Raw genomic sequence first — 27,816 nt, 5'->3', positions numbered from 1 at the left:
GAGATACTGCTCCCACTTACCATAATGGAGCCTCTGGTGGTATATAACTTTTTTGGCGACATGGCAAATGCTGAGCAGCATCCCTAAAGAATACACCCAAGGGATCCGCAGAACAACAGCAAGCTAGTACAAACGTATGACAGACTGGCGAGATTGATATACAGGGTGGATGGAAGTTAATACGTCGTGTTACTTCCAAGGCTTGCCTCTATTTATCATCTTTTCCATTCGAATAATATTTCCCTGAGTCACTATAGCTACCTGTTCACGCTTGGTTCTGCTGCCTGCGTATTTGTAGATGAAACGTTCCAATATAGCAGAATCCATACATGGCGAGGAATTCCTCGGCTGCAGGACTCAATCTAAAGCCATATGATTATGTTCCATCTATAAGTTTTCCACCTTTTTCATAAATTGCCGAAGAAAACGCTAAAAGTCGGTAACCCGTAGACAGGACAAGGTATTCTTACTCCTCTGGATAAACGGTGCCTCCCTGGCGTCTGATCTCATCCATAATTTCCATCATATGCACAGTCATTGCCCATGGCACGATACCACTCTCCTTCCGTCCTTCCAAAACATCCAACGCAGTGTTATCAGCTTCCCATACAAACCCACGCCCAACCCTCGGGAACTCATATGTCTTGCTCTCATATTGTTCTTTGTCAAATAAGGCCTTTTCCGCACTTCCAGGGTCTGCCTGCCTTGCCCATACAGTGAAAGATTCAGGGATAGAAGGGGTATCCCCCGACACCTCGATGTGACCCTTTGTCCCATGGATCACGGCAAATATTCTACCAGGGGAGCCCTTGGTTTTAGTCGTGGAGCTCGCGATACCCATGCGACCGCTGGAGTATTGAAGAATAGCACTCGTGGTGACCTCAATGCCTTCTTCATGCGTCTGCGACGCCACAATACGGGGCATCTCCATGTCCTTCTCGTTTGCCACGGCAAGCCACGTAAGAGGGTACACACCGATATCGAGCAGGGATCCAGCTCCAAGCGCTAGATCTCGATATCGAGATGTCGGTGGGAGAGAGGAGATATCGATCTCTGATGCGAAATCGGCGAAGACGCGAGTCACGTCCCCGATGACCTTGTCTTGATGCAGCAGTTCTTGCAATTTGCGGTATAACGGCCGGTGACGAAGCCACATTGCTTCAGCCACGTAGACGTTCTTCTTCTTAGCTGCCTCAAATACCTCCCTGGCTTGTTTGGCGTTCATTGCAAATGCCTTCTCGCAGAGTACATTTTTGCCTGCTGCGATGGCTTGCATACTATCGCGGTGGTGGTAGGCGTGGGGTGTACCGATGTAAACGATGTCCACCTCTGCGTCATTGTAGACCTGATCGTAAGAGTTGTAGATCTGTGGGGTCTGGTTTGGACAATGTTGTTCTACAAACTGTCGGCCTTTTTCAAGGTTTGATGTGCCGATGGATTGGATTATATGCTTGACTTTGGCATCGGGTCGGTCGAGCACCAGATCGTCAACAAACCATGACGATATTAAGCCAGTGGCTGTGTGTACGTTAGTCAATACTCGCAGATTTCCTTTGAGTGATAGATTTCATACTGATGATGCCCCAGCGAATAGTTGGCAAGTTCGTCATATTTGATTGAAAAGTGTTGAACACAAATTGAGTCTGATATGAGTAGCTGAACAGATGGATTATAAAGCTTCAGCTCGAGGGACCGGACTTTTTTCCGTACTAGAACCCGATGACGGAAAATCAATTCCGTGGGATCAACTGATGCGGGGAGACAATGCCGGAAGTTGACGATATGTGCAAATCAAGGAATTCTTTCCGATTCAAATCCCAGGTACTTCGAGTCCCTTTCCTCCATTCTCCAAATGTCTAAGAGGGATATGATACTATGACGCAGGCTTTTAGGGCCTGGGGGAAAGATCACTGTTAATGCTGTCGCGAGAAAGAATCGGGTCGAGAATATTTCCCATACTATGAAGATTATCAGAGTTTACTGCTGCAACCCTTGACACGGAGTTGCCTATGAAGCTAGACTCGGCTTTGACTTCGTTGAATAATGCAACTGCGCTACAGGAGAGCTTCGTTTCTGGATATCCGCTTCGGTCTGCTCAGAGACGGAATCGGATACAAGCTGCGAATGCCTCTCTTTAATATTAGGAAAAGATAATGCTCGATAAATTGATGTTTGAATTGAGTACTGCCTTAATACTTTGAAAGATTGGCTTCCATATCAATATGCGCCAGCTCTCTTCTGCCACTTAGGCTGGTCAACCGACTCAACTTCACTCATGGAAGTGAGTACAGGATGGGTAGAAACCAACTCAAGCCCGTCCAAGCTAGCACCATCATCATTCAGTCCCCAGAGTGTCAGGCCAAGCCAGTTGGTACCACGATAGTTGAGAATGCCCTCGGGCACAGGGTAACTGGTCTGCGGGCCAATATTGTTGACATACTTAGCATACTGGTAGCCATTGACATACAGCTGAGCACGGTAAGAAGGCGGCGGCAATGTCGAATTTTGGAAGTTAAAGTACAGCGGGATATCATAACCTTGTGGGAGATCAAGATCAAAGCTTGTACTGTAGAATCGAATGCCGGGCTTCGAGAAACCTGTGTATGGGCTGCTGGTTTCCCATTTCTGGCTTGGAGGATCGGGCTGGTGGTAGCCTTGACGCTCGGCGTAGAGTCCACCTTCGTTGAGGGGACCACGCACGAGATCTTGGTAATCTTCGCCGCCCAGATTACCAGTCAGCTTCCAGGTGATGGCGTCGTCAGACCGACCAGTGAGGGTGTAGTCAAGGATACCGCGAGGGTCCTTCATCTCCTCACTGCCTACGGTCCAATCCTCATCCAGACCCATGTTGTCAATCACGATGGTGAGGACATATTCCTTGCCAGCTTTCAATGTGGGAAGGGTGAAAGTGGTATTGTAAACCGCCGTGATGCTGTTTCCGTCCCATGAGTCTACAAAGGTCTCGTTGATCCATACCGAGCCACCAAATGCGGTACCACCTTGCAAGTGCACCAAGAACGATGATTCTTCACCGGTAGCGACGAAGTGGCCACGGTAGAGGAGATATCCTGTGTGGAAACCATAGTCGGACGAGTACAAAGAAGTTGGTGTTGTGATTGGAAACTCGCTGTTATTGGTGTAGGGATGGTCAGCGTCGACCCAGGCAGAGTCGTCGTAGGAGTTCTGAATTTCAGGAAGAGTGTCGATAGACTTCCACTTCAAGCTCTTCAGTGTCGGGAGATTGACTTTTGGTGCGGTGTAGCTGACACTGGTCGACCAGATGCCATTCTTGTCCACCGTGGTCTTGACTTTCTGGCCGTTGATATAAAGGCTCTTGGCCTTGGATGGAGCACCAATCACCTCAACAGTAGTGGTAGCGTTGAAGTCAGCAGCGAGGTGAAGCTCGCTTCCTGACAGATATGCAGTTCGCACGAGATAACCCGCATTGACAATTATTGACGACGCAATGGTCTCCTGAGTGCTGTACCCAGGGTTCTGGCCCGAGGAGGAAACCTGTGGGACCCAGTAGTTGTAGGCATCGTATCGGTCTATGTATTGTTAGTCGCCTTTCGTCGCCATCATGAACTGTGATTACTTACCCAGGAGCAGGACCTTCAGGTCACCAATCTTAACTATGCGACGAGTCTCAGATACATCCCAGCCAATGACAACTGCCTTTCCAACTTTCTTGGAAGTAATTCCTGACGATGACCCCTCCACAACGGTAGCACTTGATGCGCCAGAGACTGCAAGCTCATGGTGCTCACCAACGTCACCGTAGAGAACGATAATCTTCCCATTCGGAACTTTCTTCCAGCTGAACACCTCAGCAGTCGAGTAGAGAATGTTGGTTCCCGCTACATCGTAGTCTACAACATGGATCTTTGAGTCGCGGTTGCCAAGAGTCAGGCTTCCACTAAGCTGGGGAATTGTCAGATTACCAGCACTGGTAGGGACCTTTAGCTTGTAGTCAACGGATGACTGGCTAGAATAATCGGAGTGTCGAACGACAAAGTAAGAGGTAGCAGAGCCATTGCTTCCAATAAGAGGTGTGACTGCAATATCGGAATTGGTCGAGTAGGCCGTAGTGCTCAGGTTACCAGGCTCTGTCAACAGGTACGATGGAGAGACCTTCTGGAAGTTGCCGATCAGTTTGAGTTCGCTATACTTCTGGCGAGTGATGTTGCGGGACTCAGTGATGGCAGATCCATAGTCGTAAGATGTATAGCCACCAGGGTGACCCAGATTGCCCCAGTTAGTGCCACCGAAGATCTATAGCTCATTAGTCTCGGTTTGTCGTGTCAAGGTAGGGGGGAATTTACCATGTAAAGATTCATGAAGGCAACACGGAAGCTGAAGTTGTTCTTGAAAAACACCCTTTCGAACTGGTAGTTCAGGAGCTCAGAGCAAGCCAGGAATCCGTTACCTCCCCAGGGATCAAACGCTCCACCTTGGAACTGTGAATTGTTAGATCATTGCTCTGTTTTCCGCCTATCTTGCAGCATACCTCAACAATAGAGTACGGGGTACTGGGACTTTGTTCCATGTGCAATTCATAGAAGTCGGTTGGGAGGTCACCACTGGGCCACGTGTAAGGGCTGGCACAGTCGAATCCCAGAGGGTAGCTATCATGGCCATAGATATCGACTTCTCCTACGCCGGTTCCCGGGGCATCGTGCCCCTCGGCTCCTGCATCATTGCTGATAAATGGGACGACGACGCCGGCATTGCGAGCTTGATCCTCAACATATTGCATGTAGTTCCCATCAGGGAAATCAGTGTCTCCGCAGCAAGCTCCGGAATACTCATTCTCGGGCTGATACAGAATGATAGGTCCACCATTGGTAATTTGGCCCTTGGCAATCGTCGCAGCAGCGTTGGCAACGTAACTATCAGCTCTTGTTAGTATCGTTGAAGATTGAGCCGGTCAGGTGTCATACTTGTCGGTAGCGTGCAGGTACGCAGGAGAACTTGTTCGTAGGGTTCCATTGACACGCTGCAGCCAGCCAGGGAAACCACCTCCAGAGGCCTCAGCATTGATGTAAGGACCCGGTCGAGCCAAGAGATAAATTCCAGCTTCTGAGGCAGCATCGAAGAATTTCTCGAGGTCGAAAATGCCATCGGCGCGGTAATGGCCAGGCTTACCCTCTAGCAGAGCCCAATCGATATAGAATGAGACGCAGTTGAATCCGAGGGCCTTGACCTTCTGGAAGACATCGATCCACAGACTTGGTACAGGCAGACTATATTGTTTGGATTAGCTTTTCAGCAATTAAAATTCCAATTGAATCTGACACAATTTACCGGAAGGGATGAAATTCTCCACTGAAGAGCATCAGTCGCTCGCCATTGATAAAAAGGGAATTCTCATCCCAGGTGACCTAGACCATCTGTCAGTACGGAGAGGCAAGCCCCTTGTAAATATTTGACGACCCACATATTTTTGCAACAGAGCCCGTTTCACAGGATCTGGATGCTCCGTGATGGTCAAGCCGTTCAGCTTATGGCTAATAGCAGCACCAGCAGCCTGAGCCGCCAGCGCTGCTAAAGCCCAAACAGACAAGAGCTTCATCGTGCCGAAGGTCTAGAGAGCCTTTGCAAACGACGAGCTAAAAGTATGTAGAGAAGAAGCTTTTTGTTTCTCTTTCCCCGCGGCTTTCAGGCAAGGGATCATCGCTCATTCTTATAGCACATCTGCACCTTGTTTGTCCTCGCAACCACGCCACGATCGACAGACGAATAAAACAAGACCCGGGTGAATACTCGGAGTATCCAATGCCGACACCGCACGCCATTATACAAGTAGCTCCACAGGTTTTCCCTGAATTTCGTCATTTTCCTCAATCGACAGGGGAGCAAGGCGGGGGTGGCCAGTCATTGCTTGCCGGTGGTCCGTTCGTGCATGCACGTTGGAGCATTGGAAGGCACCGTCGTAGAGAAGTGGAGTACATGCGCGACGTGCAGGGTAACCGGAATGAAGATCCCCCAGCTCTCATCTGTGTTGCGGGGGTGCACCACCGCAATTTTTCCGCTTATCGTATAGTCTCGCTTTGGGTTTGGACTTGTCAGGCCTTTACATGGGTATTGAGTTCCTTGCAGGAAGTGATGATCGCTCCTCAGATCTTGTTTGTGAGCATAGATGTGGTTGTCAAATGTCCGATTTTGAACCTCCTATCCTGACCGAGCTAGGTCTCGCTTGAACAAGAGTTGAACTTCTCTTTGTGAACATACTAACTGCTAAATCACAAATTATTAGAGCTCCGAGACCTCCGCATCGAGTACGGAAATAAGACGTGGACCATGCACCAAGTTAAATTAAAGGGTAAGCCATCATCTGCGGGGAAAGGGACCGTTGACTTGAATTTAACCGCTGCCGATGATTTTCCGAGTATCTTACGATGAAGGGCTCGGGTAAGTCTAAGGCGAATTTCGAGCTAATTGACCTAAGCCAAGCAAAGCTAAATGTCGACGCGAAATGTAAATCTTCATGGAATTGCTTTTTAGTACATTCGGGTAGGGCAGTTCCAGAGTATATGAAAATCATGTTAAGCACCCAATAGCCCGTATTTTTCTAACATAATCACACTTAAACAGTAGTGTTAAAACGATCCTCCTCGTCGTCAACCTTGGTGTATGTCTCACGGCTGTCAACGTATTCTTGCTCATCCTGGCCAATCTGGAGGTTCTCGTTCTTCATAGCAGAGTCCTCAGCGGCAGCAGTGGACTGAACCGGAGTCTCCACCGCGGGAGTTTCTGGGGCCGAGCTGTCAGTGTTTGCAGACTTGAAGTTCTTCTGCGGGTTGACCAGCGGGGTATCATCATTGAAAATACGTAGCAGCATGGCACGACGTTCTTCCTTGGGAAGCATGAGGTTCAAGGAATAGAGAGAGCGCCATAGAGGCAGCACCATTGGCTCACTGTATATAGATTAGAATGTTTCATCAATTTGAAGACAAATTAGAACTTACGTAAGGCCATCCTCCTGGCCGTTAGGCTCAACGCGCAGGATACTGCAGCCCATCGGGAGGTCACGGACCGCCTCACCGATTTCACCCAGATCTTTCCAGCCATTGTCGGTGACCTTGGGGAACATCTGCACAAGAAGCTTACGCAGAGTCTCCTTCTTGGTCAGAGCAAGGGATCGAGAGGGTCCCAACCAGGGCTCGATGATCTTCAGACCATCTGTCTGGATACGCCAGCGGCACACGTTCTCGCGCTGAGCATCCTGCTTCACGAACATCTTCACACCACAGTGAACAAACTTCATACCAGAGCCCTCGTTCTGGGTAAGAATATCACGGGCCAGTGCGCTAGTGTAGTAAACGGTTCTTGACGGGGTAGCATCGGCATTACGAACCATGAACCGGTCCCGTGGGAACCGCTCAGACAGCTCGTAGAACTTGTAAATAGGCTCGAGCTCCTCGTGGTGGGGATCCAGGTACTTATACGGGTCCTCCTGCGGCGCCTTCTTCTTCAAGGGCTTATCAGACAAGGCCGCGGCGGGAGTGCTCTCACCAGACTGCTCAACCGCAGCAGGGGCAGGCTTGTGGATGGGGCGGTCGCCAATGAGCGCTTCGCTGCCATCATCAAGCTTGGTCTTCTTAGCCGGAAGAGCATCCTCCAGGTCTTCCGCACCACGCTTCTCGGGAAGAGTAGTAGCGGCATCAAGAGTTGCGGAGTACGGGAGCTGGTTTGTTGCCTCAGCTACAGACTCGTTCTTCGCAAGGTCTTCCTTGGTCTCCTCGTCGAGGACAGCGACACCATCGAGAGAGTCCAGCTTCTGGTAGGGCTCGGCATCGCTGTTCTTGCGGGAATCAAGCTCCGTAAGAAGATCAGCGATCGGTGCCTTGGGTGCCGGCGCCTTGGTGATGATAGCAGAGTGATCCACTGCCTTGGCCTTAATCTCGGCCGTTTTCTCAAGGACGGTGATGAAGAAACCACCGGTATCCTGGTGGTGGGGGTATACACGCATGCAGCGCTCAAGCGGCAGATCAGCGTTCTCTCCGGTGGGAGGGAACAAGCTCTCGGAGAATCTAGCCAGTCCCTCAATACCCTCCTGGTCCTTGTGCTCCTCGACATCCTTCCAGCTGGACCAGATGCGGCCTTCACGATCCATGACCTTCCAGGTCTTCAGACCGGCAGCGCGCTTCAGACCGGGAAGTTCCTTGCTGCAGTCAATGATCTTGACGTTGGCCGCACCACCACAACGCTCAATAGCACAGGCAACAACAGCCTCGTTCTCGACGGGGTTCATACTACAGGTAGAGTAGACAACACGTCCACCCACCTTCAGCATCTGCAAGGCACGGATCAAAATCTTGACCTGGGTGAGGTGGAGTCCAAGACCGTTGGCGGGGTTCCAATCCTTCCAGACGTTATAGTTCTTGCGGGCAGTACCGTCACCGGAGCAGGGCACATCGGCAAGAATGCGGTCGAACTTCAAGTAGCGACCCTTCTGAGGCTTGCCATCGGTAGAAGGAAGAGGGGGAAGCTTGATGGACGGGTACATTGTAGCATCGTGATTCGTGACAATCAGATTGGGCGAGCTCAGGCGCTTCATCTGGTGAATAAGCATGTGCGCACGCTTGTAGTCACTGTCGTTGGCGATCAACAGACCGGAAGTACGGCCATCGTCGTTCAGTCCCTCGGGGCCGAGAGGCTCAGGACCAGCAGTGCCGTCCTTGAGCTTCTGGGTAACCTCCGCCATGGATTCCTCCTCACCGGCGTGTATAAGCTCCATCAGCTGGCAAGACTTGCTTCCAGGTGCAGCGCACATGTCCAAGCAGGTCATACCGGGCCGGAGATCCATAAGAAGAGGAGGAATCATACTGACAACTTCTTGGCGACTGATGTTTCCAACCTCGGTCTCGGCGACGAGGAACTTCTGGAATGAGGAGAAGGGCGCAAATCGGCGAATGACTTGCTTGGGGGTTGTCATCCACCAGGCAAGCTGGTCGGGGTACCACGAGACTGGGCGCGGCGGGTCGACAAATTCGTCCTCATATTTGATAGAGGTAATCTCGGGGATGTAAAAGTCCCGGAGACGTTGCTGAACAGCAAGCGCGTGGCTATAGAAGTGGAGGCGAAGGTCAGAATCATTCAAAATTGCCGGGACAGTAAATGCGCAGGTGCAAACTTACCCACGAGAGCCGGTAAAACGGAAACTGTTGGGCAGATCACGCTGGAGATGGGTCCAGAAAGCCTCCCTCTCCTCATCGGCAAGGAACTCGGGCTCATTGTAGTAGCGCTCAAGCTTCTCGTTGTTTCTAGTGATCGTCTGCCAGTTATCGTTGCGACGGCCGCCGCCGCCACGACCACCACCACGGTTGAACTGGTGGGCAAACAGGGATTAGCACAACTTCTTCCTAGAATTGAGAGGATCATATGATGTACACACCTTCTTACCACCTCGTTTTCCCATTGTGATTGTAGGTACGCTGGGAGATGCAATCGAAACCGACGTCGAAAAAAAAGCCAAAGGTGCATGCGCGTGATTAGGTAATCGCGGGCGCGCCGCGGGCAGCATTTTTCGTCCAATGTGAAGGACGAGTACTTATCATTCCAAGGTTACAGGAGGTACAATAGTCAGAAAGGATATCGGGAGGCTTAGATAATCTTTTAAGCATATATACGAAGTAAATTTTGATTGACGCAGTTCACAACAAAAGAAACAGAGATAGTTCGGCCCGTCACGCGACAGACTTTATAGTCTACTAAGGCAAAGCATTAATTGCTATTTCACACACAAATCAGGGTCTAACAACAACCCAAGGCAATGATTGATAGTACATTCAAACCAAACCCACCAACACCCAAGCCCGAGCGTCAGAGAGCCGTCTTTCTCTCGCAGTCGAAAACAGCGGGTAAATTAAGACAGGTTGCGGGACATGTCAGAGCGGATGCGCTGGTAGTCGAAGATACCCTCAATGGAGCCGACGGCGCTCATGGCGAGGTCCTGATCCCACAGCTTGCGGGTAGCGAAGTCCATAATGTCCTTCTCGGTGATCTGACCAACGGCACGCTCAACATCCTCGGGGCTGAGGCGACGGCCAGTGGTGATGATCTGGCGACCAATGTCCTCGGCAACGGCGGTGGTGCCGTCGAGGGAGAGGAGAATGGAGGCCTTGAGCTGGGCCTTGGCGCGCTCAACCTCGGCGGGGGTGACCTGGCTGCACAGACGGGACCACTCACGCAGGGTGAAGTGGATCAGGTCATCAAGGTTGGTCAGGTTCTCGGAAACGAGGTAGATACCCCAGAGACTATATTTCAAGAATTATTAGCTTTGCTTTTTTTTTTTTCTAGGTGTGAGGCTCTAAAGGATCTTACCCAGTGTCGCTGTAGCTGGTGGAGAAGCTCATGAAGCTGTTAGCAAGACCGTGCTTGCTGACGACGGAGCTGAGCTTGCTGCCAAGGTAGGGAGACTGGCCCATGGCACGGTCCCAGTTACCAATGATGGCCTGAGCGACCAGGGCAGTGAAGTAGTCGTCATCCTTCCAGCTAACACCCTCAACGGCGAGAGCGATGTGAGCGGAGGGGATGGTGTCGTCACGGAGACGGACCTCAGAGCCAATGAACTCGGGGGTGCGCTTCATCTCGGCAGTGAGAGCCTGGGCAGCGGAGTTGGGGGCCTTGCTGGGGAGGCTACCGAAGTGCTCCTCAGCGAGGCGGACAAGCTGCTCGTGGGGGATACCACCAGCACCGACCAGGACCATGCGGTCAGCAGTGTAGTTGGTCTTGATGTAGTCGGTCAGGTTGTCACGGGAGATGGTCTCGATGTTCTCCTTGGGGCCGAGGATGGTGCGGCCAAGGGGCTGGCCCTGGTAAGCGGTCGCGTGCAGGTGGTCGAAGACAACCTCCTCGAGCTGCTTGTCAACCTCCTCCTGCTCGCGCAGGATGACACCGCGCTCGCGCTCGATGGCACCGGTCTCAAGCTTAGAGTTCTGGAGGATATCGGAAAGGATGTCGACGGCCTTGGGGACATCGGCGTTGAAGGACTTGGCGTAGTAAACGGTGTTCTCGCGCTGTTGATATGGTTAGCGATGATTCGATGGGTGCATGCAATGGTTTTTCCGGTCGTACCGAGGTGTAGGCGTTGAGGTGAGCGCCCATGTTCTCAATCTCGAGCTCCAATTGGTGCTGCGAGCGCTTGTTGGTGCCCTGGAAATACTGTCAGAAGTGTTTTATGGTGGTCGGGATCGGTTGAATCAAACCTTGAAGGCAAGGTGCTCAAGGAAGTGGGCAGTTCCGTTGGTCTTGTCAGTCTCTGACCGGGAACCGGCATCGATCCACACGCCGACGGTGGAGGTCTGGGCCCATGGCGAGTGCTCAGTGGCGATCTATTAGGCGTTAGTAACGCAGCGAAGAATGGATTGGGTTTTCCGCATGTACCGTGAATCCGTTGGAGAGGGTGGTGGACTGGGTGGTGGACGGCAATGTGACGGGCGAAGCAAAGCCTCGCTTCACGGGCTGAATGGACTTCAGAGCCGCACGGCTCTTCAAAGCCTGGTTAAGGTTGAAAGCTAGGCGCCGAGAAGCCATTGCGGGTGTATAGGGTGTGTGGAGGGGGAAGGGGGATGGAGAGAAGAGCTGGACTCGCCCTGAGGTTGAAGTTCGGAAGTCAAATTGTTCGCCCGGCGCGCCAGCCAATCACATGACCCGCTTTTCCAACTCTTCCCGATTACTTCCTTTCCCTTAGTTCAAGGTGCGTTTTTGCTTGAAATGTTAAAATTTTAAGGTTGAACAGATATTTATTAGGTAAATGACTGTGGATCTGTCGTCTCTTGATATTTCACCTTTGCATATACGTACAATCGGGGTTCTACTCTGGCTGCCACGTTTCATCCCAAATCCGGCTCAATTCATTGGCTCTCCGGGCTCGCTTCTCAGGCTATACAAAGGCACTAGCAAAGTGCTTAACATTCTCCTCCATAGAAATATCCGGCGAAAATCCAAGCTTGAAGGCTCTCTCATTGGAGAATTGAGGAGTCCATGTCTGCACAATCTTGTCCACGGCAGCATCATACTTCTCCTCCACCAATGCGAGTCGCTCCTTACCACCAACAGCCTCCAGAGCATCCAACATTTCTTGCACGCTCACCTTGAGTCCAGGAAGATTGACTGATCGCGAAGTGCCGAAAGCCCCAGCAGGGACGTCACGCGCATGCATCAAATTCTTGACAATAGTGTGCGGCGAGCAGATCCACATCTCAACATCTCTGCCTACAGGCAGAATGGCCTTTTTGCCATGGAATGGCTCACGAATAATATCACTAGCAAAACTGCTTGCAGCCTGTGTAGGTGCGCCTGCGCGAACAGTCACGGTTGGGAGTCTCACGGATCGACCATCCAAGAACCCACGGCGGGAGTAGTCAGTTACCAAATGCTCGATGATGAGCTTCTGTGTTCCGTAGGAGGTTGAGGGCACAGGAGGAAAGTTGAACTCGTCTGGGAGAAGGCCCGGTGGTGCGAGGCCGTAGACTGCTAATGAGGAGGTGAAGACCACCTTTATACCAGGCATGGTAACGCGTAATCGGTCAAGAATGTATCTTGTTGCATCGAGATTGACTCGAGTCCCCAGCTCAAAATTCGCCTCGGCCCCACTGGACATGATTCCATGAAGGAGGTAAACGGTCTCGAATGGACGGGAGGCACTGATCAATTCGTCTACCTCTTTGGGTGAGGTAAGGTCTGCGCGGACGCAGGAAAGACGACTGCCATATTCGGTGGCTGACTTGGGCACTGCTGGTTCAACGACATCGGTGATTGTAACAGTGGTGGTAGCGGGTGTGCTGGCGAGGAAGGCAGCGGCCAGCTCTTGGCCAACGTAACCACCAGCGCCAGTGATCAATATAGACATTCTGGGGGAGATAGCAGAAGCAGTTCAGAGCTAAATTGAGGGTATCAATGGAGTGAATCAGAATAGCCGCCGAAGAGCAGCTTTCCTTGTCGTTAGTTATATACTATAATAACCCCGCGGGGGCTGCACAGAATCCTCCCCTCCCCCACGCTTGCAAGATTGACCATCCATTCTCAACCAATTACAAACTGCTAAGTAAAAAATACCAAGCGCTGACATTCTACCTCGCGCATCAATTCCGAGTTAATGCTACCAGGACGGATGGCCGACCTTAATCTCGGTGAGAAATCCGAGTGCCGAACCATCGGCAGTTTCGCGGGGCAAGTCCGAGGCAATCAAACATGGCGAGCTACGTTAAATACGGATTGATTGAGATGACCCGTAGAATTAGTGCCTACAGTTAATCAGATGACTTATCATAGGTGGGTTCTCGTTTATCCGTCTTAATCTACGATTAGCTGACGATCTTCGCGGTGATATCAGACGTTACACCGCTCTAGTCTAGTAGTTCAGCGAAACATATATTAATGTGAAAAAGATGCCTACGTACATGGATACTTTATGCAAATATACTACGCAGTAAAGGACTTTCCTTCTGTGGAGATAGTAATTGAACTTTTGAAGCTATCAAGACTAGGCTGGGACAACACAAAGACCCTCGGTCAATGCATCCCAAGGTATACGGCACCAAGATATTTTCCATAGTGTGCATTTTCCAAGACGTGAAACCTAGATTTTGTGACGCAAGCAAAAGTACATGGGCAGAGACAACCAGTCACAAGAAGATAGCATTGGATACATAGCATAACACAGGACGCCTGAGGAAAAATTGAAAGAGAACAGATAGGAGAAAGACATGACCACCAATTAAACAACCTCCTCTTTATGAAGAACGAGTGTAGATACCACCAACAATACAGTGGTCACGCTCGAAGGGCTCCAGAGTCAGCTGCTCCTTGGGCTTGATCTTCTCCTCACGCATCTTCTGGACCTCACGGGAGAACACAACGTCGGCAGCGGCAGTAGAGTCGATACAGCTGGCCTTGATGGAGATGAGGACACCACCCTGGTCCTTCAGGAACATGTGAGCGTTCAGGCCGACAATACGGGCCTGGTCGGGCTGGGCAACATCGGCAAAGATGACATCGACCATGGGGACGAGCATGCGGTAACGCAGGGGGTGACGGGCATCCTCAACGATGGGGATGACGTTGGTACGGTGAGTAGCCATGCCAATCAAGTCACGGCCAGAGCGGTGGGAGAACTCAACAGCGTAAACGTTACCGGTAGGGCCAACGATATCAGCAACGTGGGAGACGGAGGTACCGCTGGCACCACCAATGTAGAGGACCTTGGAGCCGGGCTTCATGTGGACGTTGTCCAGACCACCGAGGATACCGGCAGCCAGCTTGGAACGGAAGGGGTTCCACACACGGTACTCGGTCTTGGTGACAGCACCATCCTCACCAGCGGGACCCTCGACGGAAATACGCTTCTCACCGTAGACGGCCTCACCAGGAGTCAAGTTCTTAGTGACAAGCAGATCCTCCTTACCACCGCGGGCAACGAAGACACCGGCGTGACGGTGGGGCTCCTGTGTAGAGAAAAATTCCTGATCAGCACCCGGATCTTCGCAAGATCAAATTTGGCTCCGAGAAAACTTACGATAATAACCTTAGCACCACCACGGGCACCAGCGGCACCACCACGGCCTCCACGGGGAGCACCGCGACCACCACGGGGGCCACCACGGCCACGAGGAGCACCGCGACCACCACCACCACCACCGCGGCCACCGAAACCACCTTCATAAAGAACCTCAGTCAGCAAAATTGTACATTTGGATGTGGTAATAGGCAACCCTAGCAGTAGCCAAGCCAAAATAGACTGATAGACGATGCATAGAAACTGCCTGGGAGATCAAAAATCGGAGCACAAACCTCTGCCACCACCACGGCCGCCACGGTCACCACCGAAGCCACCACGACCACCACCACGGCCACCACGGTCACCGAAGCCACCGCGACCACGAGGAGCGCCGAAACCCATTGTGAAGATAATGTGTAGTTGTTAAACTCGGGGAGTCGAAGGAGTTGAGGATTGAGCTAACTGAATGCTCAAACCGGAAAAAAAAAGTTGGGAGAGGGTCTCGAAAAGAGAGTCGACTCGAATTGGAAGAAATTGACGAATTAATCGTAATGATCGAGTTCAGCAGCTGTAGTTTAATCGACCGATTATGCTCTGTCGAGTGCGGGTCAAGGCCGTTGCTGCTCGTTGATGCGGTCGAGATTTTTTTGCGCTCTTTGGATCTTTCAGAAAATCAGAACGGCGCTAGGCTGGTCTGGGCCTAGTGTGCTTTGCGAGGCGTGGGTTCGTCACATGACCTGCTTGCTTGTATAGCGAGGTCACGTGGTGTATGGGAACCCTGCATTTACACCTACTTCAGGTAGAAAGTACCACTCCAAAAGGCAGGTAAACATTGATTATCTTGATTTACAGAGGATGTATACCGTATGAAAGTAGGGGATGATATGTTAAAACTAGAATAATCGATCGTGAGGTCATATCCACCCGTAAAACAAGATTACCTCTCTATGTACAGAACAAAAAGAAAGAAAAAAAAACCTCCTTCAACCCATCCTAGCCATAGAAGTAATAGAGTGCGGCATACTGAATTTCAAACGAAGACTCCATCCCCTTACAGGTGGTTGGGGGGGAACCCGAGGCAGTATCGACTCGGTAGACGGCCTTATAATTGCCGACAGTGCCAGATACAGCCTTGAGGTAGAGCCAGGCAACAGCACCGTATTGGCCCTCGGTAGCGCTCGAAGGGGCATCAATTGTATCAATCTTGTTGGTCATCGCAATACCATATTGCTTCTCCGTGGTGGTATCCAAGTTGAATTCAGGCGTGGTAGAATTATAGAAAAAGTGGTGGCCCATCAATTCAAGGTTGGCGGGTGGGAACGTCGCATACTCGCTTGTAGGAATAGCAATCTTGTATGCAATGGTAGGGAGCATCTGCAGAACCTCTGGGTAGTTTGCAGCAAGGCAAGTGGTATTATAGAGGTTCGCGACCGCGCCAATGGCTGTAGGTGTGGAGCCTGAGGTGGAATCGGCACAGGTATAGTTCTAGAAGGCAATTAGCCACTGGTCTGAGGGATAGTACTGGGAAATATGCATACCTGAGTACCTCTTCCAAGACCCACATACAAGGGTGACAGACCAGTCGGACTTGGCAGACTGGATGCATAAGATGGAAGCGAGATTTTGGATGTATCGCATTGCACAGCTGATGCCTCGGATGTCTGCCCAATTTGGTTGATTTTTTGGCTCACTTTGCTGTAGTATCCAAGAAGCTCTTCGGAGAAGTCATAGGCATCGTCGAAGAAGTTTGTTGGAGCAGCACTCGACACTGCCACCAAGGAAAGGACCCAGGGTAGAATGTACATGATGTGTGGTAGAGGTATGAAGAATAGGGAGTAGCGGTGAGTATGACAAGATGATATGGAATATTTTGTCGGACTAGAGAGTTTAAAGGAACCCCTTTACAGCACCAGGCTGGTAGTCGGGTAAAGAAAAAATAGAGAATTAAAGGAAAGGAATGACTTGTTGAGGGGATTGTTGATGAAATCCGTCGGGCTGGGGAAGCCGACTACATATAGATTCGGCGCTGATTGCAATCCATATTCGCAAAGAGCTCAAGAATAGAAACATTCGTCTTACTCGAAACAATCTGTCTACAAAAATAAATAATAAAAAGGATCGATGCACGCTGCAGGTACTAGCAGGGATAGGTGGTTAACCGAGGGCTGTCATTGGACCGGGGACGCGCCGAAGTTAGTCGGACCAGCCTTTCAACGATACCATTCGCCCTTTGCCCCTAAACAACTTTGACTAAATCCAGATAGCAACGCGCTAAGCAAAACACTGAAGACCCGAGGGTCAGGGCCCAATGCAGGACCTCCAGGAATTCTCCGGGCTATTAATAAAATGCACTCGGATCCTCTCGCCGTGATGAGCGGTTAGAGATGTGCATGAAGACTTCCCGTGACGGTTAGTGTGCAGAGATGCAACCAGGGGAGGTCACCATAAATCCCTAATTAAACCGGGGCGCCAACACAGGTGGTCATGTTGTGAATCATTAAATCATTGGGTAGCCCTGTTGCAGGACTCGTAACAAATATAGTTTCCTCTTTTTTTGTGTGTATGCCACCAAGTGTAGCACCAGCATTCGAAGGTTTGCGGGGTGGTTGGCGGGGGCTGGAAGCTTACGGTGTGGCTGCCACTTTCCACAGTCTACACGCCATGTACAGGGTGAATGCCAGAACAGGTCAGAGGACCGTCTTACTTCCAGGATTATTGCGATGGGTAGGAAGGCAGCCACAGTACCTATCGTTGAACCTTGGAGCTTGATGGTATATTTACCCGACCGGTGCAGATTCGTCGTACCCACTTTCCAGAAAGGCCGATACATCTATGGGGAGTGGAACTCTAATTGCACACTAATCTTGTTTCTGCGCGAGAAGAGTTGAGTCAAGATTACCCCCTCTTTTCTCCAAGGATCGGGGTCAAACGGCCGAATCAAGTGCACACGGACCGTCTAGAGTCGCTCTAACATGACGCATTAATAACTTGAACTCTAAATAGCCCTTCGGGTCGGATATTCCCCGTAATCTTGCTTTAGCCACGAAGCCCATGCATCGTAGATTAAAGCGAGCTATTCGTCAGCATTTCACCATCACTAACAGGCCGGGATCATCTTACAGCCATCTAATCTAAGATACACATCAATACAATCTTTAATTCTACGCTGACCAATATAGTTCTTTAGCTCTTGGGTTATAACACTAGATGAGATTCCATGGTTGTTTGCAGTCAATGTGGAGTATGAAAATTATATCATGTGGCACATACGAATGACTGGGGTGGAGACTAGTAGAGGTGAAGCTCGAGTCGAGGGTCAATGTACCCGATGTGTCTTACCAAGGCTAGACTACAAAGGAAGGAGACTCTGGGCAGAAAGACGGATCTCGGACACCGGTACGCTACTACGAGCTATTAACCAAACCTGGATGCATATCCGAGTGTAGGTTCAAGGTGGAGAGGTTCTTGCGTCGAACAGCAAGGCGATTGAAAATAGCACAAGGCTAGCGCATTCCAAGTAGGTAAAGAAGATATTCTGGAAGACTTCGCCTCTTTTCTGCAGCCGAGAGGCAAGCCAGGTCCAATGAATAGGCATCGGAGCCTGTACTGTAGACAGCCTAAAGAGAGTTGATTCCATTGAGCATTCCCATTAGGTATTCCGGTGTAGGGAGGTGCAGGGATACGATGTTCTTAATTGTTGGCATATATGAGAGACACAGGAATTGCTATTGTGGTTAAGCTTGGTAGGTCATGGTAATCTATAGAGGCATATGCTCGGGTCTTCGAATGCAGAGACTAAGGATAAGGATATAATTTGAATGAATAATCTATTGGGGGATTCAGTGCTATCGAGAGACTGCCAGGGCCCTCGATATGACGTTTTTAGGAGCTCTTTGTTTGCTGAAGGAGTTTTAATATAGTGATTGCTATCATTGTCTAGCAAGTATGTCTACCCGGGGAGGCGAGTATCAGGGGCCATCATTACTTGCTTTAAAAAATAATACTTTGGATTTTATTCTATTAAAAGGGGATAGACATTACTTCAAATTCCCTGACCTCGTGCATGAAACCCCAGAAGTCGGAAACGGAAAACAAATATCAATCACATTCATGAATACATAGAGGCCAAAAATAAATGTGGGTGACAAAAATAGAGAGACTCGAAAGAATTGACAAAAAGATAACAGGCCCGAGCCGTGGATCGAACACGGGACCTCGCGCAGGAGTGCTTAGAGTTGCTGCCCTAAGCGCGAATCATACCACTAGACCACCCGGGCTGTTGTTCATATCAGCTGATCAAGCTTATGCAACATATACCTGGCCTTCACCCATGTGCTTATAGTCTGGCTCACTAGCTTCAGGCTTCAAGTCTGCCACCAATCTTCGACTCGAGTTATTAATATTAATGAAATGGGCATATCCCTGGTTTTCAAGAGCTCTTGCTTCACGCTTGCTGGCAGGTTGGCCAATCTCAAGGTTGAATTGAAGATATATCTCTCATCACTCAGGGCTGAAATGGACATCGTCTCACCTTTGGGATGATTATATTTCCACGATTTTACCAACAATAATCCACACTTTGCCCAGCCTCCGCTTCTTGGAAATCACAATTGAGATGCGTGTGACCGAAACATCAGAGCTTAATAGCAAACATCGCGAGACAAGCCAGTCATCAAAATAGAGGAGATCTTGCCGTGTCTCCGTTTGGGATCGACAGCATCCCGGATTCCATGTGAAATCGAATTGATTTTCCATTCAGCCACGCAAAGTCGTTCAGGTGCGCATCTTGATGTGCTTCAACTGGCCAATCAAGAATTTGACAAAAGTCGTTTCGGCCGAAACTGACGTGTTCCTTCTGTAGTTCAGTGAGCTGCGAGAATAAGGTGCAGCCGGGAATGGCAAGATTCGGTAAAAGGTCGTGAAGATGAATGGGCCGGAGTGTTGTCGCGCTTAAAAGTATTGCTGAGCTCGGTATTGAAACCTTTGATGCGGGGTTTTGCCTCAGACCAACTACTGTGGCATGGTACGTAATTGCCCAAGACCAGGAAGCGATGTGCAAGGCTATCAGCTGAATGCGGAGAAAGCTGAAGAAGCCTTCGTCTTTGACGTAGCCAATATCACCGACCAAGGCTAGACATGGTACTACGGGGTCAATGTGGAAGCTGTCTTATGCAGCTGGAGATTCCAGATGGAGATCCGATATGAGTTGTAACTGTGTCTCAGCCATCAGCGGCTACCTGGGGCACTGATTGTTTCAAATGACAGAAAGACTGGAAGCTGCGGGGTCCTCTGACCGGTTTTCTTTGATTGAAAGGGAGTACTAAATATGATACGTCGAGGGGTCATGTCGTCTACTGTATTACCTGGGGGCATTGTGTTGTCCCATGAAAAATGCCGTTACACTGATCTTACTTGCCTGGGCTAATCTTTCCCAGAAGAGCCTGAATACACTCCTTAACAACACATTATGTTCAGTATGTAGAAAGTTGCACAGGATATAAGATAAGAATAACATAGACTTCCATGGATATGATACATATGCTTAACGTAAATAACACCCCAACCAACCCAACCTAGATTCGCCGACGCTCACCATAAAATTACAAGATAATAAAAATGTACATCTGAACCTGTGCACATGTTAAATTTGCAGAATCCGCCTTTCTCGGTCTCGGTCATGATCCCGATCCCGATCTCCGCGCTCTCGGTCCATACTCTGGTCATAAGGACCGTCTCCACGATCCGGATGTCGGTCTACACCCCGTTCTTTCTCCTCCACAGCAGCCGCAACACGCGCATGGTGATCGACGGTATCCATGATAGCCTGCATCAGCCGCTGTTGCGCATCTGGGTCCTCTTCATTCGCATGCCGAGGCGGCGGTCCATGATGCGTCCGGCCGCTACTTTCTGTCTCGCTCACGGCCCTGCGAGGAGAGTTTTCCGAAGAGGGTAGTTTTATTGGACCTGCCGAGGCTGGGGCATTTTGAGGAACGCTCGGCGCAGATTCGCGGCGGTTATGGTGAGCATACGCGGTATCATAAGGACCCGTGGGACGCTCGGCAGACGCCCGAGGAACCGGGGATGGACGCTGGGGAGGTAGATTGTAGGTACGGTGGGGGTCATCCATCATTCGATCTCGTGGGCCGGTGGATGGTGCCCAGGCTGTGCGTATTTCCTCCTCCTTCACGTCTCGCCAGGAGCACTTAGCATGCTTTTTTGTGCAGCCTACGCAGGCGGTCAGGTTCTTCAGGCAGTCCATGTGGAGGCGACGGCATCGATCGCAGGGTGGCGTTATTCGCTCGCCGCGGCCCATCTCTTCCATGCGGGCTACCATCTCCAGCTTGTACGGACCGCCGTCGTCTTTGTCCTGAGGAGTGGTTTTAGGTGGCGGTAGCAGAGAGGATGGGGTACTGGGAATAGGTACCGCTGGGCTCGAGGCATTGGTATAGACATTACTGAACTCTGTGGGGGCTTCCGACGTTTGAGGTCGAGGTCGAGGCAGAGGATTGACGGGCGCTGAAGCGTCATCGTAACCACGCGCTTGGCGATCGGCTGTAGTAAAGAATTTCTTCATCAGCTCGGCGCGGGTTGTGGGGGATGCGCCTTTGATGGAGGTTCCATTGATGATGGTGACATTATCAGTGTTGGAGTGTGAGAAGGGGAATTGTGCTGACAGCGTATTGTCTTCGGCGGCCTCGGCCTCAGCTCGAGCTGTGTTGACAGCAACAAAGCCCGATGGCGAAACTTGGGATGAATGGCCATTATGTTCGCGCCATGGCTCTCCAGTACGCGACTGCAAAGTCGCGTCGTTCTGTCGACGACTAACGATCGCGGTGCGGCGGTTCTTCAGGCGATAACTGAGCTGGCGAGCTCGGGCAGCGGCTATGACAAAAGTTAGGAACTACGAAAATGTTGCGACGGAAGGGGGTTTCTGGCCTACCTTGATCGGCCATCTGGGTAATCTGCTGGAGATTTTTCTCCAGTATTTCAAGTGCGCCCAACTCCTTCTCCTCATCCTCAATGATTGGCTGTGGGGGGATCATCTTTTGAGGCATGCCCGATGCGATCAGCACAAAGTCCTCCTCACTGATCTCCACTCGGCACTGTTTGGTGTAGAACTGGCAGATGCGTCCACCGTTACGCGACTTCTCCAGGACGAACTGATCCGGCTTATCTTTGGCGAATTCGACAACATCCAACCAAGTCACTGTCGGTCCATCCTTACCATGCTGCTTGACCACCTGCGGGGGCGCATCGAACAGTCGCTCAAAGCGCTTGATCAGGATAGGACCCAGCGGACATGCGCCCAGGTTGCCGGCGATACTCTCATGGCGTTGGAGGACTCCGTCATATTCTCCGATCAAATGGATGATCGAGGGCATACTATCATCGGCGGAGACGAGGGGGAGGTTTTCGGGGCATTGGCGCGCGAGGTAGTTGATTTGTAGGTGGTTGGGTTGTGTCTTAGGTACTTTGGATTGCGGTTGCTGGTCGGTTGTAGGCGATCGAGGCCGTTTGTTAGACGGCTCCGTGGTCGCGGGGCGGGAATCCATGGTGGAATTGACAAGAACGCATTCAGGAGCGGTTTAATTGCTGTGATTCCTCGCGGAGTATCGACCCCGAGGACCTAGCAGTCCGGACACGTTGAGGAGGTAAAATAGGAAATGAGAAAGAGTGAGACCTAGGGGCGGTAACGGAAATGAGTTTAAGGCTACAGTATTCGACCCGGCGGAGTTTCAGGGCGGAACGCTGTTAATGGGCGGGCAGGACAAGGAGGCAAAGCGTAAAGTTAAAGAGTCCGCGATGAGGGAATGAGGGAAATCATGCAGAGGTCTTAGTTCTCTAGAGGAAATTCAAAAATACAGAGCAGAACCAGAAGATAGCCCCCAGGACGAAAACCAACCAGTTGTACGTAGCGGAGTCCCGCCGGGGCTTTCCGCTGAGGCATGGGCAGCCATGTTCGGGTCCCGTGCACCAGTATGCGTGTACAACCCAATAAACGAATGATACTGGAACCCATCTCATCATGATTATCGAATGAAATTTTCTTACTCTGTCAATCCCCGGTAAACAAGCCTTTTGGCCTCCACATTAATGACGAGTTGCGATTAGGTTGATACGTTCAGAGCTTGGTATTATGGATGCCTAGAGCAGCACAATGTGTACCTGGGTATGAGCCATACCATTGTCCCCCACTGAGATTGGCTCCGCTCGCAGCATGCGGGATCCGCGGGGGCGGTAAGAATGGTAATAATACAGTAACAGCGGAACTTCCATTGAGCGGGAACTTAACTAGCGCACTTATCGCCCTTATCACTGTAAGGCAGGAACACCACTCGCGCTAAAAATCCCTCATACACTTGACCCCTTCACTGAACGGGACCTGATTGACCTCACTGTATCCCCTTGAGCTGCTTCCCCGGTCTACTTCTCCTATCTGGGTATAGTGACTTTCCATTGAGGAATTTTTCTTTTTATTTTTCTCTTTTCTTTCCCTTAATTCCCGCTCAGACCATAATGTCCGAACGTGGTTCGTTCCGAGGTCGCGGTGGTGGTGGTGGTGGTGGTCGCGGCGGCGGTGGTCGTCAGTCACAGCAGAAAAGTGGCGGTGGTGGCGGTGCACAGGAGAAGCCCAAGAAGGAGAACATCCTCGATCTCAATAAGTATATGGACAAGGAGGTCCAGGTCAAGTTCAATGGTGGCCGTGAAGGTGTGTCTTTTTCTGTTCGCTCTTAATCTTCCTAAGGTTTATTCTTAATTTAACCCAAGATCAATTGCTGATTCGCTACTAGTCACTGGAACCCTCAAGGGTTATGACCAGCTCATGAACCTCGTCCTCGACGACGTCAAGGAGTCTATGCGTGGTATGTTCTGATCACCAAGAGATGGAATCTGAACTTCAATACTGATGATCATAAGATGATGAGGGAAACCAGACTACCCGCTCGCTGGGTCTGATCGTCGCTCGTGGCACACTCATTGTGCTTATCTCGCCGGCGGATGGAAGTGAGGAAATCCCCAACCCGTTCGTGCAGCCCGAGGAGTAAGAGATTTTCTTTCTCAATTTAACTCAATCAATGACTGCAACATGACCGGCTGCTTTAGAGCGGCCGTGGAAGTCCTTGACGGATTCCTCGTCGCCTAACAATGAAAAATCAATGGACCCTGACTTTAGCGAAGTGCACGCTCATCAGGAGCTACGAAGGGAACGAATGCACCATGAACCTTTTTTTTATCTGTTCATCTGAGAATTAATGTATGATAAAGACATTGCTGCATACCTGATTCCGGCACGAGTCCCTTGTCCTAGGAAGCCTAGGAACGAAATTCATGATTATTACAATGCACAAGAATATCCAAAGTGCAGATACCGAACAAAACATGCGGTCTAATGTTTTTGTTCATGGTAATTTAGTGTCAAATAAACGAAATAAAATTGTTAGGTATCCTAGAGTCAAGGCTGGCCATACAATGGTCATCTAGTCATCCCGGGCGTCAGGCGACACCACTTCCCCAAATTCTCCATCATCTTCATTAGCACCATCAGCCGGAGCAGGGAGTGACTGAACCCCACCCGCCAAGCGCCGAAGACCCTCTCCATCCTCTACCCAGGGTCCGGCTTTCTCCATGCTATCATTGTAATCAACGCCGATGCGCAAGTTGAGACCTGCACTGAGGGCACGTTCTATGCGGGCCTCGCGTGTTTGAGAGACGAGGGTTCGGAATACGTGCACCAAGAAACCACCCAAAATATCGATGCTCCAGTCTTCGGGAACGATGTCCAAAACTTCGCGCACATCGAACCAGGCTGCGAAACGGGCGAGGAGGTCACTGGTTCTCTCAATCCGATCGCTCAAATCTTGGATCTCAAGAAATTCGTCCAGCAGATGGCGGAAAAGTTCGGACTGCAAGGCGTGGCCGGCAAGTTCGGGGCTGGTGGACGAACTTGAGCTTTGTGGTCCACCGAAGAGACAGTACCGAATGGCTGAGTCGTAATCCCCCAGACCATGGGTGAGAAGCCGGAGGGCAGCACGGTGATGACCTTGGAGACCATCCAGGATAATGCTCTCGGAAACAAGCTCGTTTTGGAAGGGCTCAATACGTGCCAGCACGTTGGGAATGGAGTAGGTGATACCTGAGGGAAGAGGGGTGGATGAGAATTGTGTGCCTGAGGTGCCGCTCAGCAGCTGTAGTAGACGAAGACGTGACTGCCACCAAGGTTCCTTAGGAGTGTTCTCTGTGATGAAATTTAGGTAAGTAGGCTTGGGAGGACGCAGGGCCCGGTATGTTGAATATGAATCTGAGAGGGAATCCCTTGCGGCAGATGAAGACTCAAGCACAGAAAGTACTTCGTTCAGGTAATAGGAGATGAGATCGTCGGCATATTGAGTGTACTATGACTAGTTAGAAAATGATGGGTTGAATGAATTCAATGGTGGACGACTCACGTTTTTAGCAAAAACCAAATGCTCCAGGTAGACCTGCACAGCATTGGGGGCTTTCTCTTTGAGCAAAATGACAACATCTGTAGGTTCTAGTCGTACACGGCTAGCATTGTCCGCAAATACCTGCACTCCCAAATTAGGGTTTCGCCCAGCGAGCCAAGATCCATACTCCTCCACCAACTGGACGTTCTTGATATTGACCAAATACTTGCGCATCTGGGCCTCGACACCGGGCGCAGTGAGCTCGCCACCAGCATCAGGTTCTCCGTCAACGATTCTCCGCCAGGTGTTGAGCACATTGCGAGACATCTTCTGGCTCTGGTAAAGACGACTCAAGATGTATAGCCTCTGATACTTTTCTAAAAGAGCCACAGCCCGGTCAAAATTTCCCTTCCAATTATCGACCAGTCGATTCAATTCGGTGCGAGTCGATAATTTTGTCCGCTTGTCCGCACCTGCATTGGCCTCCTGTTCCAGAACTAGATGTAGAAGAGCGGCGTCGGTGCTATCCAAGACATAAGTTTCGTCCGTGATGCTACCATACCCTCTCTTCTGCTGCCAAGAGAAAAGAAACCGCTTTACCATGTTCAACACTGGGCCGTTGATGGCAACTGGGCCAGAAGGCTCGCTGTTTACTTTTTCCACTTGTTGGATATACTTTCCTGTCAGGGCTGCCAACCCGGAGTGTACCCAAATCCCCTGAGGGCCCTGTAGAACTTCGCACCGAAGAAGCGGAATGAATAACAAGGCTAGGCGGGGGTCCAGGTTACCGGCCAAAAGAGCTTGTTCGGTGGGCTCGATCACAGACTCGCCTCGGTGATCGAAAGGCATGGACAGAAGGTCCCCGTATAGTAAAAGACTAGCTTTCTGCTTTACGTAGCCGAGACCGATGAATTCGGACTCATTTTGAGGCTCAATATCCCGGATTGACATCATCAACGCCATGACCGAATCTCGCTGCAGAATAATGTGCCCACCATCATTGGTATACTGTGCCTGTTGCAAAGAGTTCTCAAGTTGAACCACCAAGGGATTCTTGACTATGCGCCATATCTGGGATCCTGACCAGAGTATGAGGCTGCTTTGGAGTTTACCCAATCCATGGGCAAATTTCGCCTCTTCAACATTACGTTGAGCCTCCCAGCCTCGGCCTGTAGCTGCTCCGCCTTTCTTGACGCCCTCTGAATCGGTCAATTCCTGAGACTCGAAGAGTTCTTCTTCCTTCTGAAGATGCTCAATAGATGCTTGTGTTCGAGGATCTGCTGACGGTACATGTGGTAAAAGTAAAGGGGTTTTGAGACGGGCCATTCGCAAAAGCTGCCCGATATCCTCAAGCTCAATATGACTGGGACTAATGGTATGCCGTAGACCAACTCGAGCCGGTTTTGCTCCAGGTGAGGGTATGTCCATCCATCGCTTTTGGCGTTCAATTTCCGCGGGATCGTCATCCCATCGTTGAATTTCGAGCCGATTTCTATCGTCTCCTTCGTCAATGATGGCAAGCACAAATTCATCCTTGGTATCATCGTTGGGCTGGAGGAATTGATCGTCTTCCCCAGCATCAATGATTACGGACTTCGGGTATCGATGGAAATTAATAGTTCCCCGCACAACCTCTCCATCCAAGTCTACAAACATACCCACACCAGGCTCGTTTTCTTCAGTTCCGGTTACCAGAAGAAATTCAGAGGGGGTTGGAGACACCACATGGGGCTGTAGTTGCTTCGAGACTTGTGTCGGAGGCAAGGGAGGAAGGGGCTTAGCACTCTCAGAAGCTGCCGGCAGAGAATCAATTTGAGGGCTGTCTGTGGGTTTCTTCTGAGCACTCTCATCTTCTCTCTCTTCCGAGCTTGATCGGCGAGGTGTCCCAGTAGCTGTGAAGGGATCTGGGGTTCCGGAAGGCGAAGGCGACCGAGCTTGTTGAGGTGTCTGGACATGGGGTTGTAACATGCCTGCAAAAGCGTTTAGACTGCTGCTTCTGCCATGCGCATGTGGATCGGTTGGAGGAGAGCTTGGGTAAGATGACGAAGGAGATCGTTTAAGAGGGGTTTGAGGTCCCGCCACAATGTCTTCAACTTGTCCAGACTCGAAGACTTCATTTGAGGATGAGATAGGAAACAATGGAATCTTCTGCTGATGTTCGACTTCGAGCAGCGAGTATGAATGGGAGTCAGCCGCGCATGCGATTGTGCCCCTGCGAGCTGCGACCAAGCACCCGGGAAATCCAATCTTCTTGATGCGGCGTGCCTCATCACCAATCTGAACTAGCATGATATTGTTTTGTGCAGCAATCATCACCACGGGGTCTTCCCTGGACTCGCCATTCTGATCAAGGTCTAAGCCGCCGATCCACCGACAGTGGTTGACCTTGGTATTACCGAACGCCGGGCTGAGTTCTGGGAGCATGTAGAAAGTAACGGTGCCATTGCAAAGTACGCAAGCTTTATTCACGGAGGCGAGTATGACAATTTGCTGAACACCGAGCTGGTCACTGTTCGAGGGCGTACTTTGGAATGGGATAGGCAAACGCGACGCCAGTATAAATGTGGGCTCATTCGAATCGTCGGAAGCGGGTGGAAGGCAAACAAAGTGCAATATCTCTGCGGCCGAGGTTCCAATATACAGATTTTCATCTAGAATTGTAGGTGGTTAGTGGACAGCGATCCAGATCCACGTCATGATAGCTTACCCCAATACTCGACACAGGTGATGTAGACGTCACGGTTGTCCTCGGTCTCCACGGGTACATTCTCGAAGAGCGATCTTAGAACGTAGGGATCTGACCCTGGAGGAGCAATTCTACGCCTCTTACGGGGACCTAGTCCATCATCTGAAGCCATGATGGCTAGCTTGCAGGAGCCTTGTCCC

General features: G+C 50.6%; 10 protein-coding genes across 10 annotated transcripts; 1 reads left to right on the top strand and 9 right to left on the bottom strand.

Annotated features, from left to right (window-relative positions):
• Positions 1-466: 466 nt before the first annotated feature.
• N7503_006245 (Gfo/Idh/MocA family protein) lies at positions 467-1,610 on the bottom strand (the record flags this gene model as incomplete). Its single annotated transcript, XM_057065792.1, has 2 exons — positions 467-1,518; positions 1,574-1,610. The coding sequence occupies 2 exons, from the start codon at positions 1,608-1,610 to the stop codon at positions 467-469; spliced, it is 1,089 nt and encodes a 362-aa protein (XP_056921261.1).
• Positions 1,611-2,217: 607 nt separating this feature from the next.
• On the bottom strand, positions 2,218-5,572 carry N7503_006244 (glycoside hydrolase family 35 protein; the record flags this gene model as incomplete). The annotated part of the gene is made up of 7 exons (XM_057065791.1): positions 2,218-3,548; positions 3,600-4,272; positions 4,323-4,457; positions 4,508-4,889; positions 4,941-5,243; positions 5,305-5,381; positions 5,438-5,572. The coding sequence occupies 7 exons, from the start codon at positions 5,570-5,572 to the stop codon at positions 2,218-2,220; spliced, it is 3,036 nt and encodes a 1,011-aa protein (XP_056921260.1).
• Positions 5,573-6,586: 1,014 nt separating this feature from the next.
• On the bottom strand, positions 6,587-9,532 carry N7503_006243 (tRNA (cytosine-C5-)-methyltransferase; the record flags this gene model as incomplete). Its single annotated transcript, XM_057065790.1, has 4 exons — positions 9,398-9,532; positions 9,141-9,331; positions 6,969-9,068; positions 6,587-6,917 (listed from the first exon to the last, which is right to left on the bottom strand). Exons 1-4 carry the CDS (start codon positions 9,524-9,526, stop codon positions 6,587-6,589), a joined length of 2,751 nt encoding a protein of 916 aa, XP_056921259.1. The 5' UTR covers positions 9,527-9,532.
• A 336-nt stretch (positions 9,533-9,868) lies between these two features.
• On the bottom strand, positions 9,869-11,538 carry N7503_006242 (mitochondrial processing peptidase; the record flags this gene model as incomplete). Its single annotated transcript, XM_057065789.1, has 5 exons — positions 9,869-10,259; positions 10,327-11,021; positions 11,080-11,157; positions 11,211-11,336; positions 11,389-11,538. The coding sequence occupies 5 exons, from the start codon at positions 11,536-11,538 to the stop codon at positions 9,869-9,871; spliced, it is 1,440 nt and encodes a 479-aa protein (XP_056921258.1).
• Positions 11,539-11,887: 349 nt separating this feature from the next.
• On the bottom strand, positions 11,888-12,856 carry N7503_006241 (SDR family oxidoreductase; the record flags this gene model as incomplete). Its single annotated transcript, XM_057065788.1, has 1 exon — positions 11,888-12,856. The coding sequence occupies one exon, from the start codon at positions 12,854-12,856 to the stop codon at positions 11,888-11,890; it is 969 nt and encodes a 322-aa protein (XP_056921257.1).
• Positions 12,857-13,455: 599 nt separating this feature from the next.
• N7503_006240 (rRNA 2'-O-methyltransferase fibrillarin family protein) lies at positions 13,456-15,152 on the bottom strand. The gene is made up of 3 exons (XM_057065787.1): positions 14,797-15,152; positions 14,522-14,661; positions 13,456-14,450 (listed from the first exon to the last, which is right to left on the bottom strand). Exons 1-3 carry the CDS (start codon positions 14,903-14,905, stop codon positions 13,740-13,742), a joined length of 960 nt encoding a protein of 319 aa, XP_056921256.1. The 5' UTR covers positions 14,906-15,152; the 3' UTR covers positions 13,456-13,739.
• A 344-nt stretch (positions 15,153-15,496) lies between these two features.
• On the bottom strand, positions 15,497-16,308 carry N7503_006239 (uncharacterized protein; the record flags this gene model as incomplete). Its single annotated transcript, XM_057065786.1, has 2 exons — positions 15,497-15,988; positions 16,042-16,308. The coding sequence occupies 2 exons, from the start codon at positions 16,306-16,308 to the stop codon at positions 15,497-15,499; spliced, it is 759 nt and encodes a 252-aa protein (XP_056921255.1).
• Positions 16,309-20,144: 3,836 nt separating this feature from the next.
• On the bottom strand, positions 20,145-22,056 carry N7503_006238 (Zn(II)2Cys6 transcription factor domain-containing protein; the record flags this gene model as incomplete). The annotated part of the gene is made up of 2 exons (XM_057065785.1): positions 20,145-21,385; positions 21,444-22,056. The coding sequence occupies 2 exons, from the start codon at positions 22,054-22,056 to the stop codon at positions 20,145-20,147; spliced, it is 1,854 nt and encodes a 617-aa protein (XP_056921254.1).
• A 949-nt stretch (positions 22,057-23,005) lies between these two features.
• N7503_006237 (U6 snRNA-associated Sm-like protein LSm7) lies at positions 23,006-23,854 on the top strand. Its single transcript, XM_057065784.1, has 3 exons — positions 23,006-23,213; positions 23,296-23,367; positions 23,423-23,854. The coding sequence occupies exons 1-3, from the start codon at positions 23,021-23,023 to the stop codon at positions 23,548-23,550; spliced, it is 393 nt and encodes a 130-aa protein (XP_056921253.1). The 5' UTR covers positions 23,006-23,020; the 3' UTR covers positions 23,551-23,854.
• Positions 23,855-23,982: 128 nt separating this feature from the next.
• Positions 23,983-27,788, bottom strand: N7503_006236 (uncharacterized protein; the record flags this gene model as incomplete). The annotated part of the gene is made up of 3 exons (XM_057065783.1): positions 23,983-24,897; positions 24,952-27,581; positions 27,638-27,788. 3 exons carry the CDS (start codon positions 27,786-27,788, stop codon positions 23,983-23,985), a joined length of 3,696 nt encoding a protein of 1,231 aa, XP_056921252.1.
• Between the last annotated feature and the right edge of the window lie 28 nt (positions 27,789-27,816).

This window comes from Penicillium pulvis (assembly GCF_028828015.1).
Source record: "Penicillium pulvis strain IBT 33274 chromosome Unknown contig_3_segment0_segment0, whole genome shotgun sequence".
NCBI classification, from domain to species: domain Eukaryota; kingdom Fungi; phylum Ascomycota; class Eurotiomycetes; order Eurotiales; family Aspergillaceae; genus Penicillium; species Penicillium pulvis.
The sequence above is the reverse complement of the archived record's forward strand: the minus strand, read 5'-3'. Positions and strand labels throughout refer to the sequence as shown.

Bases quoted from the DNA above. Each gene is read 5' to 3' on its own strand.
- N7503_006240 (XM_057065787.1), bottom strand. From the start codon at position 14,905: ATGGGTTTCGGCGCTCCTCGTGGTCGCGGTGGCTTCGGTGACCGTGGT. The intron at 14,662-14,796 runs GTTTGTGCTCCG...TTCTTTATGAAG, and splicing joins CGGCCGTGGTGGTGGCAGAG to GTGGTTTCGGTGGCCGCGGT. The intron at 14,451-14,521 runs GTAAGTTTTCTC...TTCTCTACACAG, and splicing joins GTGGTGCTAAGGTTATTATC to GAGCCCCACCGTCACGCCGG.
- N7503_006237 (XM_057065784.1), top strand. From the start codon at position 23,021: ATGTCCGAACGTGGTTCGTTCCGAGGTCGCGGTGGTGGTGGTGGTGGT. The intron at 23,214-23,295 runs GTGTGTCTTTTT...ATTCGCTACTAG, and splicing joins GTTCAATGGTGGCCGTGAAG to TCACTGGAACCCTCAAGGGT. The intron at 23,368-23,422 runs GTATGTTCTGAT...GATGATCATAAG, and splicing joins CGTCAAGGAGTCTATGCGTG to ATGATGAGGGAAACCAGACT.